The sequence below is a fragment of the Bombus huntii genome, chromosome 3 (genome assembly GCF_024542735.1).
Source record: "Bombus huntii isolate Logan2020A chromosome 3, iyBomHunt1.1, whole genome shotgun sequence".
NCBI classification, from domain to species: Eukaryota; Metazoa; Arthropoda; class Insecta; order Hymenoptera; family Apidae; genus Bombus; species Bombus huntii.
The window spans coordinates 13,181,903-13,195,065 of record NC_066240.1 but is presented as its reverse complement, the minus strand read 5'-3'; the positions used below and the strand labels follow the sequence as shown (position 1 = coordinate 13,195,065).

General features: G+C 34.4%; 2 protein-coding genes and 1 long non-coding RNA gene across 6 annotated transcripts; 1 reads left to right on the top strand and 2 right to left on the bottom strand.

The window, feature by feature from the left end:
- Positions 1–154: 154 nt before the first annotated feature.
- LOC126863509 (uncharacterized) lies at positions 155–1,713 on the bottom strand. The gene is made up of 4 exons (XM_050613778.1): positions 1,264–1,713; positions 1,030–1,171; positions 826–947; positions 155–746 (listed from the first exon to the last, which is right to left on the bottom strand). Exons 1-4 carry the CDS (start codon positions 1,570–1,572, stop codon positions 312–314), a joined length of 1,008 nt encoding a protein of 335 aa, XP_050469735.1. The 5' UTR covers positions 1,573–1,713; the 3' UTR covers positions 155–311.
- Positions 1,714–1,780: 67 nt separating this feature from the next.
- Positions 1,781–13,140, bottom strand: LOC126863470 (interference hedgehog-like). 4 transcript variants are annotated; one of them, XM_050613680.1, is made up of 8 exons: positions 12,919–13,140; positions 12,630–12,844; positions 7,252–7,332; positions 6,793–7,047; positions 5,720–6,709; positions 4,800–5,648; positions 4,599–4,714; positions 1,781–3,546 (listed from the first exon to the last, which is right to left on the bottom strand). In XM_050613680.1, exons 3-8 carry the CDS (start codon positions 7,319–7,321, stop codon positions 3,445–3,447), a joined length of 2,382 nt encoding a protein of 793 aa, XP_050469637.1. In that variant the 5' UTR covers positions 7,322–7,332; positions 12,630–12,844; positions 12,919–13,140; the 3' UTR covers positions 1,781–3,444. The 4 variants fall into 4 exon arrangements, with proteins under 4 accessions (XP_050469637.1, XP_050469638.1, XP_050469639.1 ...); XM_050613681.1 differs by having other exon boundaries at positions 1,781–3,768; positions 4,589–4,714; positions 12,630–13,140; XM_050613682.1 differs by having other exon boundaries at positions 4,589–4,714; positions 12,630–13,140.
- LOC126863538 (uncharacterized) lies at positions 7,339–11,280 on the top strand. Its single transcript, XR_007688899.1, has 2 exons — positions 7,339–9,279; positions 9,372–11,280. It is a non-coding gene; the product is annotated as an uncharacterized LOC126863538 (long non-coding RNA).
- Positions 13,141–13,163: the final 23 nt, after the last annotated feature.

Sequence of the window (13,163 nt, the reverse complement as noted above, 5' to 3'; positions counted from 1 at the left end):
AATCAATCTCCTAGAAGGGAAGCTTTCCACCTACAATTGACGCAAGAGTTATTGTCGCGATTGCATCTATATCGTAAATCGTTAACTTTCGTACGATTCCTAAACGATTTATTTTCCTTCCTCTAATCTCGCAAAAAACGAAAAGATTATGAAATTTACGATTAACAAATTCAACTTTTATTAACTCTTTATGCAAAACAAATTAAGAAATTAAACAAACTTCTTTTTAATAGATTGCGAAATCAGATTATGTATCATGCTTTATATACATTTTCAGTCATTATTTTTCGATTTTAATAGTTTCCTTAAATTTAGATGACTTCATAGAATTTAATATCTGTATATTCAGTAGGGTCCAAAAATAATGATGCAAATATGTAAGGTTCTGATATAGTCTTCTCTCGTTCATAAGGCTTTACCCATTTATTTACTTCTTTAATTTTTAGATTTTTAAAAGTAGTTTCAATGGATGGTTTGGTAACTAGAATTGTTCCACTTTGGATAGTGGCTTTTAAAAAAGCCCAAATGTCTCTATGTACTGAGTGTGAAACATAAAATTCAAATGGATTGTGTATAATGATGATATTACTCTTCTGAATGATTTCAGGACATTCCTCAATCCTCCTGTTCACAATCTCAATACGATCATTCATTTTGTATTTATTTACTATGTCATTTTGGAGTGAGCAAAGTTCTTTGTTCATTTCAACACCAATAATCTTCTTGGCAGATGTGAATGTATATGCCTGAAGGACAGATTTTTAAATAATAACATACATCTTTTAATTATTGAACTGTTATTTAGAAAAGAAGAAAAATCATTACTCCATATAAAACAGCACCCAATCGAGAGCCTATGTCAAGTACAACTTTTTCACTTAAACTTGGTAAAACACTGTGAAATATATACAATATAGCAGCCACTGATAAGGAGTGTGAAATGATATCTAAAAACAAATACATTTTGTTTTCATAAAATATGATTTAAGGAAATCACATAATCCAAGAAAAATGTTGAGTGTTTCTTACTATATTGTTTCATATTGCTGGACCCACAGTCAGCACAATACAAAGTATTCAGCTCCCCACTTTCTATAAGTTCATCTACTTCTTTTTCATCATAAAGAAATGCATCAACATGTTTTGTTGAACAAGGATCACAGTCTGAGTTCTGCAGAGTTATAAAACTTATGATATCTTTCTTTTGTAACATATAGGTTGAAAAATTAATATATAGTTTTACTTATTTAGAAAATAGCAGACCTGCCCAATCGTTGGTGATACAATTTCCTCTGATGGAAATATTCCACTTGTTGGTACTTTATTTCTGATATTGAGGACAATATCTTTTATAGTGTTTAACTTTTCTTCCTGTGAACTATGTTTGTTGTGACAATCACCTGCCATGCCATATGCATTCTTTGAAAGAGATTCTATCTTTACATTCTGTGGTTTCCAATTATCAGCAATGAACGATAAAAATGTTTGTTTACCAATTTCGTTTAAAGAACACATGATAGATGTGAACATTTCTATAGCACTTTCTACAGTCATACTAACATTCGTATCCATTATATAGGTTCGTTCAATTTTTCAATAAAAATAAAAAACATTTAATTTTATGATTGTTACTCGTATGTGTTATCATGCATGTGTATCAGTTATAGGTTATGTCGGATTGAATTCCATATTTGAATTATACGTTAGGAATAATTTACTAGAAATATCACTAAAATTCAAATTTAAAGTTCTTTAACGCATAACATTCAACATGAAGTCGAATCTTTTTTTCAGCATATTTATTAAAAAAAAATTAAGTACACAAAATGTCGATATGCATACATAGATACATAAATAATTAGTCTTAATACTAGTTTGTATAGGCAAGATTTAAGGCACAATATGCTCCATAAAATTTGACTCATTTTAGTATATATGTACAAAAATTTGTTCTTGTTCCGCTTGCAAACTGATCTTCTGACTTCGTTTTCTTTTAAAATAGACAATTTAAATAATTAACACTACATTAAAAGATATGTTATATATAGAACGACGTAAAATCGAAAAAATTGTATAAATACTTATTTACACATTTTTGTTTCCTTTTTTTGATATCGAAATTTTGACTAAAAATTGTAGCATGTTTAAATATAATTCTCGGATTCTTTTTAACGCATGATTTATCGTAAAGCTTGATTACCGTCTGGAATCTAATATCGGTCACTAAAAGAAATTGCATCTAACTCGAAGCTAGGAAAATACTGTTATTAGAAGTTCTTGATATTACGTAACAAATACTGTTAGCAATGTGTGACTGAATTATTTCTATTATTCTAGTAGCAATTCGTATGAGGTTTGTTCGCTCTCTAACGTAAAAATTATTCCGTTAAAGTCATTATTTTACCAGTATCAACGACGATAATGTATGAATAATCATAATATATAAGATAACGATACAATGATCATTAAAAAAAAGAGAAAAAATTTGAACAAAGTTCCATTCTATCGCGATTCAAGAATTTCCGAAGAAAATTCCAGCATCACCGATAATATTTCCTAAAACATGTAGTATTATATAAAATACATAGCACAGCTGTCTTTTTCATCAGGCACAAAATCATTCGCCTCTAAATTCGACATAATCACTAATATTTCGCGTATTTACAACATAAAATAATGGACGCTAATTAATTTAAACGAGGAAACAAACATAACTCGTAAAAGCTGCCTGGATTAAAATTAGTATAAAATTAGGCGAGTATACGGTAAAAGCTAAATGTTACAAAAACGAATATAGTTTAAATTACGAGTTCATAAATTTTTCGTTCTTGTGTGTCTAATTACAAATGAAACTCGCTAATTGTCGACCATCAAGTGGATACAAAAGGAGACAAAGATATAAGAGAGCAACAAAGAGATAAAAGAACGAAGAGGTCGAAGAAGACAGCGGACAGGTACTTTGCATATTTTACCCACTTCATGATCAATCGTGAATTTCTAATTCTATTTTGAGCTTGAAAAAAGTTGCAGTTTACCGTCAAAGAGAAAAGAAGAAAACCTAAAACTGATTACATAGGATACGATCGTTAAATGAATACATATCTAACAATCTTGATTGAAACACTTGAGCATACCTATTATGACACCCTGTAAATGTCTTAAAACGGTTCACTCATTGTAAACCTAATGAATGACTAAAGTTTCTAAAGTTTCTCACTATTAAAAGAAGCATCATTGGAAGCGACAACATTCGTATATCGTTTTCTTCGCATATTCCCGTCACAACGTAGTTGATAAAAGTTTGATAAAATTGACATCTGGAAATACGGTCTGAGCACTATAAAAGTCTTTTTAAAGCATAGAGGAAAATGGTTGGTCGCAGAGAGACTGTTCGATAGGCAGTGATTCCTGGAGCAGAAGGGACTCTCAGTCTATTGATGCGTTTCACTGGTCAGTCCCAGCTGTGTCACTGTTGTTATGGTTGTTGTTGCTGTTGTTTTGTCCGTTAAGAAACGATGCCATTTCCATCGGCGACTGTTGCCCGGTCTGTTTAGAAACATGCGTGTTCGTTTCGCTTCTTTCAGATCTCACTCACAGAGAGGCACAGGCATGTAGGTAATATATAACGTATGTGTGTGGTGTTCGGAAAATACGAAAGAAAAGCGGCTTCCAGAGAGAATGCAGAGAGTGTGCAAGTAGAATTTTAAAGAACAGCACGCGACCAATTGCTAAAGCTAGAAAAGACTAGTCTTCTTAATATCGAATAGTCTGAAAGCAGAAATACGTTAGTTGAATGTAAATATAGATACAGTCGCGCGCGAGAGTGCGGAGGGAGGAGAATAAATGGTAGTCGCTTGTAAAAAAAAAAAGAAAAATTAAAAAAGAAAAAGTGGCGTACAGCTGTAACCCAGTGGAGCCCGTGATTCGACTCGATTATCGAGTATAGGCCATCGAAATGGGACTTAATCAGGCTTGATGGTAATAATGATCGAATCAATGTGCTATGTTCGTGCAATGACATTGAGGATATGGATGGACATAGTGATTTAGCGCCCAGGGTCTTATGTGTCAATCTATCGAGTGTGCAGAAAAATAAAAGCATTAATGGAAAGTTAAATATGAAGTCTCCTCTAGTGGCAGTGAAGCATTTATGTATATAGACACTATATGATTAGATTTTATTGCGTACCATTAGGGTGTGATTTGTTTACTTCCTACATTGGAATTATCTTGTAAAAATATCAACGATATAATTTAAATTAAAAAAATAATATAGATCCCTTTTTTCATTTTTTGACTACTTTAGGATCGAGCTCCTCAGAGTTACAAGCCGACAGAACACACACACGACAGTACGAGTAGTTGCGATAAAAATATCGACAAGGCGTATAGAGATAACTATGTACGCAGTTAAGATTATATTTCTGTTCGTTTAGTAGAATTAGGAAATTGAATGACCGTAGACAATTGATATTTAATTCAGAAATAGAAAATATTGATATGACATCTTTGTCCATTTCTCAAATCGAAATAGCCCTCAGTCATTCTTTTCCTTTGACAAGGCGAAAATATTGATATTGTTACTTACAAATACCGACCTTAGGCTGTATTATATCTTCAGATGTATCGAGACCAGCAAGTGGATTTGATGTTATGTTTATTTTCGAGTCAGTTACTCCGCCATTCATTACTCTTCCGTTTGTTATCGGTTTTCCTAAAATAAAAATTTAATGTATAATCTATTATAAGGCGTACACTGTCTTTTTCCAAAATACGATGATATTACAAATTAAATTTACCTTCGCTTTGCGATGATTCCCGGCTTTGTTTGTGCTTCGTCCTCTTATATATTACTGCGACTGCAATCAAGCTGCCCAACAGAGTCGATCCTCCGAGAACTCCGCCAATTATGGCATACATATTTACGTTTTTATCATCTGCAGGCCTTACTCGGCTATCCAATGTTAAATTGCTGCCATGATCATTTTTATTATCATGATTAGCATGTTCGTTCGTATTTATAGCTCTTTTCGTCTTTTGTCGAAGGATCTTAGAAAATTCCGAAGCTGCGTCTACGGAAAAACTCTGAACTTTAAACTCATACGTTGTATCCGGTTGCAAATGGGAAATAGTTATGTTGAAAGAGTCTTTTCCTTCAACCGTAGTTTTTATATAATCGCTAACTGTGGTAGAAGCTCGGTGATACACATAGAAACCATCGATGTTCGCCGAATTATCCGAATTCTGCCAAATGAGTAATACCTCGTGTGGACTTAAAGCCTCGGTGTTCGTTAACAAAGGTATTGGCATCCTATTGCTTTCGATTCCGCCATCTTTATTCAGATGAAAACGTACAGAGTTTGGACTAAGTTTATTATCATTGTTCGAATAAACTGCGGCAATTCGAAACCGATAAGTATGATTAGGCTGTAAATCGGTTACTTCGAACGACCGCACGTGATTTGGTATCTCCGAGTTCGCGGTCATCCATTTTGCTTGTCTGCCATTCATCTTCTGTCCAAGTTCGCGATATTGAACTTTGAAGAATTGAATCGGCAGTCCTGTGTTCTCAGGTACAGACCACCTAACCATCACGGACACGTCTGAGAGTCTGGTGACATTCGGTAGATTCGGTGGTACTAGCACAGCTACAAATATAAAAAAACCCGATAAAATCAACATGAAGTATTTAAGCAATATGTACGGTGCAACAAATTACCAGTGCCTTTACGCTTCCCTTCCTTACTCCTTCTTCTTCCTCCTCCCCTTGTATGTTTGTGTCTTGAATTAGAGATTCCATAATCCTGTTTGGCTTCAGTCGTCCCAATATGTTGCTTAGGGTTCACTCTTAGCAGATTGCAACCAGAATGAGACCCATATTCGTTACTCGCGACACACTGGACAATTCCAGCGTGCTTTTTTTCAACCTCGGAGATAGAAAGACTCGAACCTTCGATCTCCACATTACCACCAGGCGTCAAAGATTCCCCATTAATTAGCCACTCAAATTTCGGTTGTGGTTCGCCCGTTACCGTGCAAGAGAGGTCCAATTCTCCACCTTCGGAGAACGTTGCTGCCTTCGGTGGCTTAATCACCTTTGGAGCTTCCATAACTTTTAGTATGATCACAGACTTGATGCTTGCTCCATGACTACTCCATATACAATCATATTCTCCCCTGTCCGCTGATTGAACGTTAATTATCGTTAGGCCCATCGCAGTTTTAATGGAGTTCAGTGGTAACGAACTACCTAATCTAGTCCAAGTGACAGAAGGGATTGGGTAACCAGCGGCAAAGCATTCCAAAGTTACGTTTTTACCCCTCAAAACCTTGTACTCCGTTTGTGGTTGTTTAACAAAGTATGGTGCTCGAAGACTGGTATTTGTGTTTACGTTTAGGATCGTCTTATGGTTACTCCGATATGACTGAGTAGTTATGTAATTTTCAGCAGTGCAGTGATAAGATCCACTGTCCGATACTTTAGCATTTTCAATGACCATGGTCTTGCTACCGACTACGTTAACATTTTTTACAGGATTATTATCTTTGTAGAACTCAACTATCGCCTCTGGGGCTGAGTAAGGCACAGGACAAGTGATAGGCACGGTATTCCCTGCTGGAACGTTTATAATGACTTCGCTCTTATCGGTAAACTTCTCTAGCGTAGCAAGCGTCAATCTTGCCGGGTCAGAAGCTAAACCACTCGAACCTAACAAGGTAAAATCAAATTACCAAATTGTAATTTAAACATTGTGAAAGATGTTAAATAAAATGAAATACAAAAATATTTACCATAAAATGCTATACAACGGTAATCTCCGGCTTTGGATTCATTGTCAAAGTTCACTACGTGCCTGGACGTTTTTCCACCGTTACTAGACACGTGGAAAACCTGCAACCACCTATCCGAACCTAATGGTCTATGGCGCCAGGAGAAACGTTCTGCTCCGAGATTCAAATTGCATTCAAAATTCACATCATCCCCTATTGGCGCGGCCAGAGGTTGCGGATGTTTAGTGAAGATCATGCCTAGTTCTTGCTTCTGTCCTATAATTTATACGAATAATTTAATTTTCATAGTAATCAATTTTTGTAGTCGCGCGAAAATACTATTAAAAATGATGCAAATTGTAATATACTTGAACGTAATTAATCGGCATAAATAAAATGGTGTGTAAATACTTTCTTTAACCACTGTATATTAAAACGTAATGCATATCATAAATAAAAAATATGTAAGACAAAACTGACCATGTGCAAGGCTGGCTAGGACATGAAGTAGGACCGTGATAACGGCATATAGAAAAAGCACAGGTCGCATCTTGACTCATTCTGCAATCAAAGAAAACAAAAATTAGTACAAGTTAGCCACATATGTCGCTCTCATTCTTATTATTCGTTTTTTAGTCTTGGTTTTGTCGGTTAAAAATGCGAGGCGCCGGTCTCGAAAGAGAAACAGAGAGGGCCCACTAAAATTAATGCCGGCCAACCACCACGTTTAAGTATAGAACATGGCGAGTTCACGTGGAAATAGAACGCATTCATTCTAGTTTTGATCATGGCTCGTCATTTCGGCACGAACGATCCCCGCTCCACCAAATGGGTCGCGCATTCCAGTCCCAAAGGGATACAGTATAACACGATTTATATTTGTTTCCAAATGCGGTTCATTTTAAAAGCTTCTGTTCCGAAAGCTTTAAAGCTCTCAGCAATCAAGAGGATTGTCAGAGAACAGTGGTGGAAATGAGATTGTGCATGAAATCTTGATTTTTATGACAGCAGAGAATAACCTAACCCTACTTAATATTAATGCTTCCCAGTTATATAGCCAATTTCTGTTTATTTAATATGACTGTACATATAATTTATTAATTTCAGCCTTATTAGCTACAAAATGGATTTGGATTTATATCATTTTTTTATTCTTAATCTGAGAAAAATATTATTGCATTTTATTTTGTACCGACCCTAACACCTCTTCTTTCTTTGTCATTCTGGCTTAGATTGCTTCTTAATTAGTATCAATATTTATTTATCAATATTTATTTATAATAAATAGCAGTTACACAATTTTAGTATAAAATATAAAATATTTGTAAACATTTTGATGGCAATTTTTTGTGACTATATTTTTTTGCGATTGTGATTATAAGCTGTCAGTATCTCGTAGTTGTGTCATTATTGCTCTATGGATATTTATGCACTTAGAGAATTTAAATTGTACAATATGCACATTTTAAAGTACAATGCTTGTTTTAAATGGTGAAATAAATTTCTATTTAAGTTTCATTTTTTCAATGTAGAATATTCGCAGTATACAATTGCGCTGCACTAACTGGCCACCGCTATATCTTTACCAATTCTTAGAACAGATTTCTTGGAGCGAGTCTCGTATGTTAATATGTAAGATAACAAAACGTGTGAGTCTCAGGTAAGTATCCGTATCTCATTTCTAAAATCGTACTCATCAATGAAAGGAGATATTCCGCATTTCTTAGAAATATAATTATAGCTTTCTCTATAAGTAGTCTTTTAGTAAAATACTGTTTTTAACTGACTGCTATCTATACAAAACAAATATGGATACGCGAAAGGCATCATTGCTGCTTCTACTTACGAAGATGAATCGACAAATAATGGAAGAAATTCGAAATTGAAGATCACACGAGTAAAACATTTCTGTTGATTTTATGTCACTCTGTATCACTTTATAATTAAACAGAAGAATTTTAATAGGATACAAATAGGAATAAAATGGCCTATTAGAGATTTTTATGCATTTATGGAAAATGCAAATGTATTAAAATTTCTTATAAATGCACAAAAATCCGTAGTTTATGTACAATTACACAAAATATGTAAAATACTCGTTATAATATTTAAAGGGTGAAACAAATCTCTATATAAGTTCTTTTATTAGCATTATTTATAAAAATATGAATTTGCATAAATATTCGTAGTCTTCTTATCATGTTCTTTTGTCGTAATCTTCAATTATTTTTAGAATTCGCTCGATTGAATATTGAAAAAATTACGAAAAAGGATATAAAAGGAAGCAGAAATGCAGAATCCATTTGCATCGTGAGAAACGAAGCCGACAGAGGTGCCACAATGACAACATGAAATTGACCATATACGGTGTCGAAAACCGTCGTTCATTGCGCGCACCGCTTTCCACCCACGTGCGAGCGGCTGACCGTCTTGAGTGACGATCAGAAAACCGCGCTGACACGTCCAATACTAATAGAAATTATTTGTTGGCTAACATACGCGTCGAATGTAGGTAGATTCATTCATGTATTAAGCTGTACCGTTCGCTTACATGATAATTTAACGCTTGAAATTAATACAGAAAATTTTCTATTCCACAGAAAGCTTACATGTTTCCTCAAACGTTCTTAATAGATATTATATTGCACTAAGAGAAAAATTTCACTTTCAATATCTTTGTTACTTAAATTAGTACTAATCTATTGAGTTATAACATAAATCTATCCTGTTTTCGTATATACATACCTATAGATTTTATCGGAGATAAAAACAAGTGGACATGTAATGAAAATTGGAAATACAGTGCTGATCGTAAATATTAGGATACTAGTTGATATTTAGTACAAATTTCTTTTTACTTTTTCTACCTTCTGTTTATATTTTATGATAAATTTGTTATTTCATTCGTATTATACGTGTTTCATAATGTAAAATACTAAATAAAATAAAATTTGTTTTGCGGTCCTTCAATGAATGTAACTCGTAGGTGTCATATTTAGGTAGGTATCAATGACGTTTCGTCAAATACGGTCTGTTTACACAAAAATGTAAATATTAACTTCAATTGTTTACTAAATAATCTATATATTATAAGAATATAAATAAAACTTAAATATATAACACTGGTACTAGTTCGATTAAACTTCATTGATACCTACCTCTACTATACGTCCACTTATTTTTGTCACCGACTGTGTATTACGTATGTTGTGACAAATACAAAAATAGAACGAATTTATATTCCAACCCAATAACAACAAACAGTAAATGTAATAAAACTTCATTAATATTAGAAGTTCACTGATTCTTTTCACGACCTCTTTTCACTTGTACAATACAAATTTATGCTTCAGCCAAATAAATTCAATTGATAATTCATTTAATTGAATACAAACTGACATTTCATTCCAACAAATAGAATACTGTTATCAAAGTAAAAGAATGGAACTGTACGGAAGATTTCTCACGAGGACTCACTGTTTGTTACGAAGAAATGAATTTACCAGAGGAGTGGTTCGAAGGATTGACGGCCGAGAGAGGAGGGATTTTTCATCGAAGCTGAAATCACAGGGACAAAAAGCACGCGTTCGACCCATTGGCAAGATAGTTGAACGTGTTTTATGCACGGGAGGACTCTTAACTTCTGGTTAAATGGTAGCATAAATGCCGGTGGTATGTAACAGGTGAGAAGGGTTCGAAAGAGGCTGGTTTCCGACGCTGGCTCTCATAAAAATAAAGAACTCGAATTCCAAAGCAGTGGTTGTCAAGCCCCTGTGCCCCGCGCGCACCTCCAACCAACCTAACCTTACGGACGGGCCAATGCCACCCGAGTTACGCACACGCATACAACAGACACGCGCACAAGCATATAGCCAAACGAGAATTAGACTCTGTTCTACAACCTGTCGTTGATCAGAGAACAGACTCAATCCCCGAAATCCTTTTTGCACTCGTGATCCTCTCGCTTGATCAAAGATCACGATGTATCGGTGGAATTGAGTTCCACTTTCACGAACTCGCGACTCTTCTCCCGTTGGCCAAAATACAGAAAGATTTGAGTCCTCTTACACAATTACAGTGGCTTAAAAAAGTATTCGGACACTTATAGAAACTTTTTATCATTTTTTTAAATATTTATTAGACGTATTATACAAAATATTTTATATAGACTTTTACATAGATTTATAACTTCTATGATCAATGATAGCTTTTTGTTTCACTAAAATGTTGATAATATTTCAAAATATTTTACAGAACACATCTTTTCCTTTAATTTAGTGTTATACAAATCGTCAAAAAAATTTTCTAACTGAATGAAAAGATAGTGAGATTTTCTGTCACAGAGAATAAGATTGTATCGAAAAATATATTGATCTATACTACGATCTTTGTAAATTTTTTGAACTTCCTTTGATATTGCATTATATATCTATTTGTTAATGATAATGAACCTTTGGATTAATATAAACATTCTTCTAGTAATGGTTTAATAAATCCTCTCGAACAGTTTTGAAGTTATGTCATAATTTTAAAATAGGGTTGTGATTGACGTTACTTTTCCACGAACAAACTCCCTGGTATTCCGTTATGTGTAACAAACAGGAACCAGGAAGATCAAGTTCCCGTTGATCGAACGCATTTGACAAGTGGATCCTTCCTTTTGTTGATCGTCGATTAATCACGTGAACCTTTATTCTCTTCACTTCGTCGTGTTTCATCCCGATACAAGACACATGACTAACTTAACTTCCCTGCTCGACATGCATGGCGATTGCTTAGTAAAACGAGCGACGAATATTTGGCCGTATATGTGTCATACGCTATTTTAATCTACTTCCCATAACCGCTACTTGTTCGACCATTAACGCTATAACTGTTAACTAAATAAATACTTTATATCATTTTATCTTTATTGATTAAACGCTAACAATATTTAAGAAATAGTAATGGTTTCCCCTAATAGTCATTGCTATTGTACCAATTATAAGTGGTTCAATTTGATGAGCTTTACCGGGAAGTTGACAATTCATCCGCATGACTACGCGTATCAAAATGCGTACGAAACTTTAATCAGAAGGTATGCAACGTATACTTGGTGGAAGACATGCAATGAGATTGTAAATTAAAGTATTAATATATATTAGCGACATTGATAATGATTCCATGCATTTCATAGAAGTACTTTGATCATAAAAGTTATTACTCAATCAAGCTACCAAATTCTTTTATAATACATGTATTGTCTGAAAAATAGCAAATTGTATATGTCTAAAATCTTCTTCTCAGGTTGTATACATATAATTCTTTTTAAATACACAAAACTACAAAGGAAGAAAACTCAAAATTAACACCATACGATTCTGAACGAGGTATTCAGCTCCTTATCTTTTTTTTATATGTCTCAAATTATTATCTCGGTTTTTAATACATATAAACTTGAATGTCTCCGACTTTACGATCTTGCTATATCTCACTCAACAATAATGCATATGTATCTTATTACAACGCAGGCGCATTAAGTAGCGCGGTATCATCTGAATGAGCGTTTTCCGAATTGTCAATAGTTCTAACAATTGGTATTATTAATAATACCGTGTATCCGATTTATTCACTGCATTATCTGCTGCATTCAAATTTCACGAAAAATACTGGTGGCTCACCCCTTCCGGCAGGTGATCTCTCACAGCGACATCGCGACAAAAGTTTTCCATGACGAACAGTATATACAGGTCCCATTATATTTATGGTTTTACGGGATGGTGAATCAGAAACGTGAGCAAAAGAAATAAAAGAAAGGCAAAAGATCAGCGACGGAAAAAGAAGAAAACAAAAGTAATAATCATGCTTGGCACACTCACCCTTTTTCCTTCGATCCAGCCGTACGATCTATACGTTTATCAGATCCTTTTGATTTTTCGCTAAATCGATCACAATTTTCCTCGTCGGAGGAAAACGAGGTGTCCGTGTTAATAATTTTCACCGATAAATCACTTCATTTTTTTCAGAGTGGTCGCTACTAAGCTCACCAAGTTCGACCTCCTATATAACACGACGCTTGGCGTCCACCAGCACACTGGAATGCAGACCGACAGGTTTTGAACCGCGATAAAGTATAGTAACGACGTGTGCTTCGATCTAGGTACTCACGTGCAGGTTGGTACATTGCGGTGCTATCACGTGACTCGCTGCCATTTCAAATCTGACAATAAAGTGGATGCGTTTTATCAAAAATTAAACATCCTAAAAATGATCGAATGTAAAGAAAAAGTTAAAATTTAGTTTATATTATGAGTTTATATATGATTTGGTTAACTTCAGGGTGATCATGAAGGAGGAATTTTTCACTGTAGGTTCAGATATCCTGCGCGGTACGCTTCTGTACATAGCGCCAC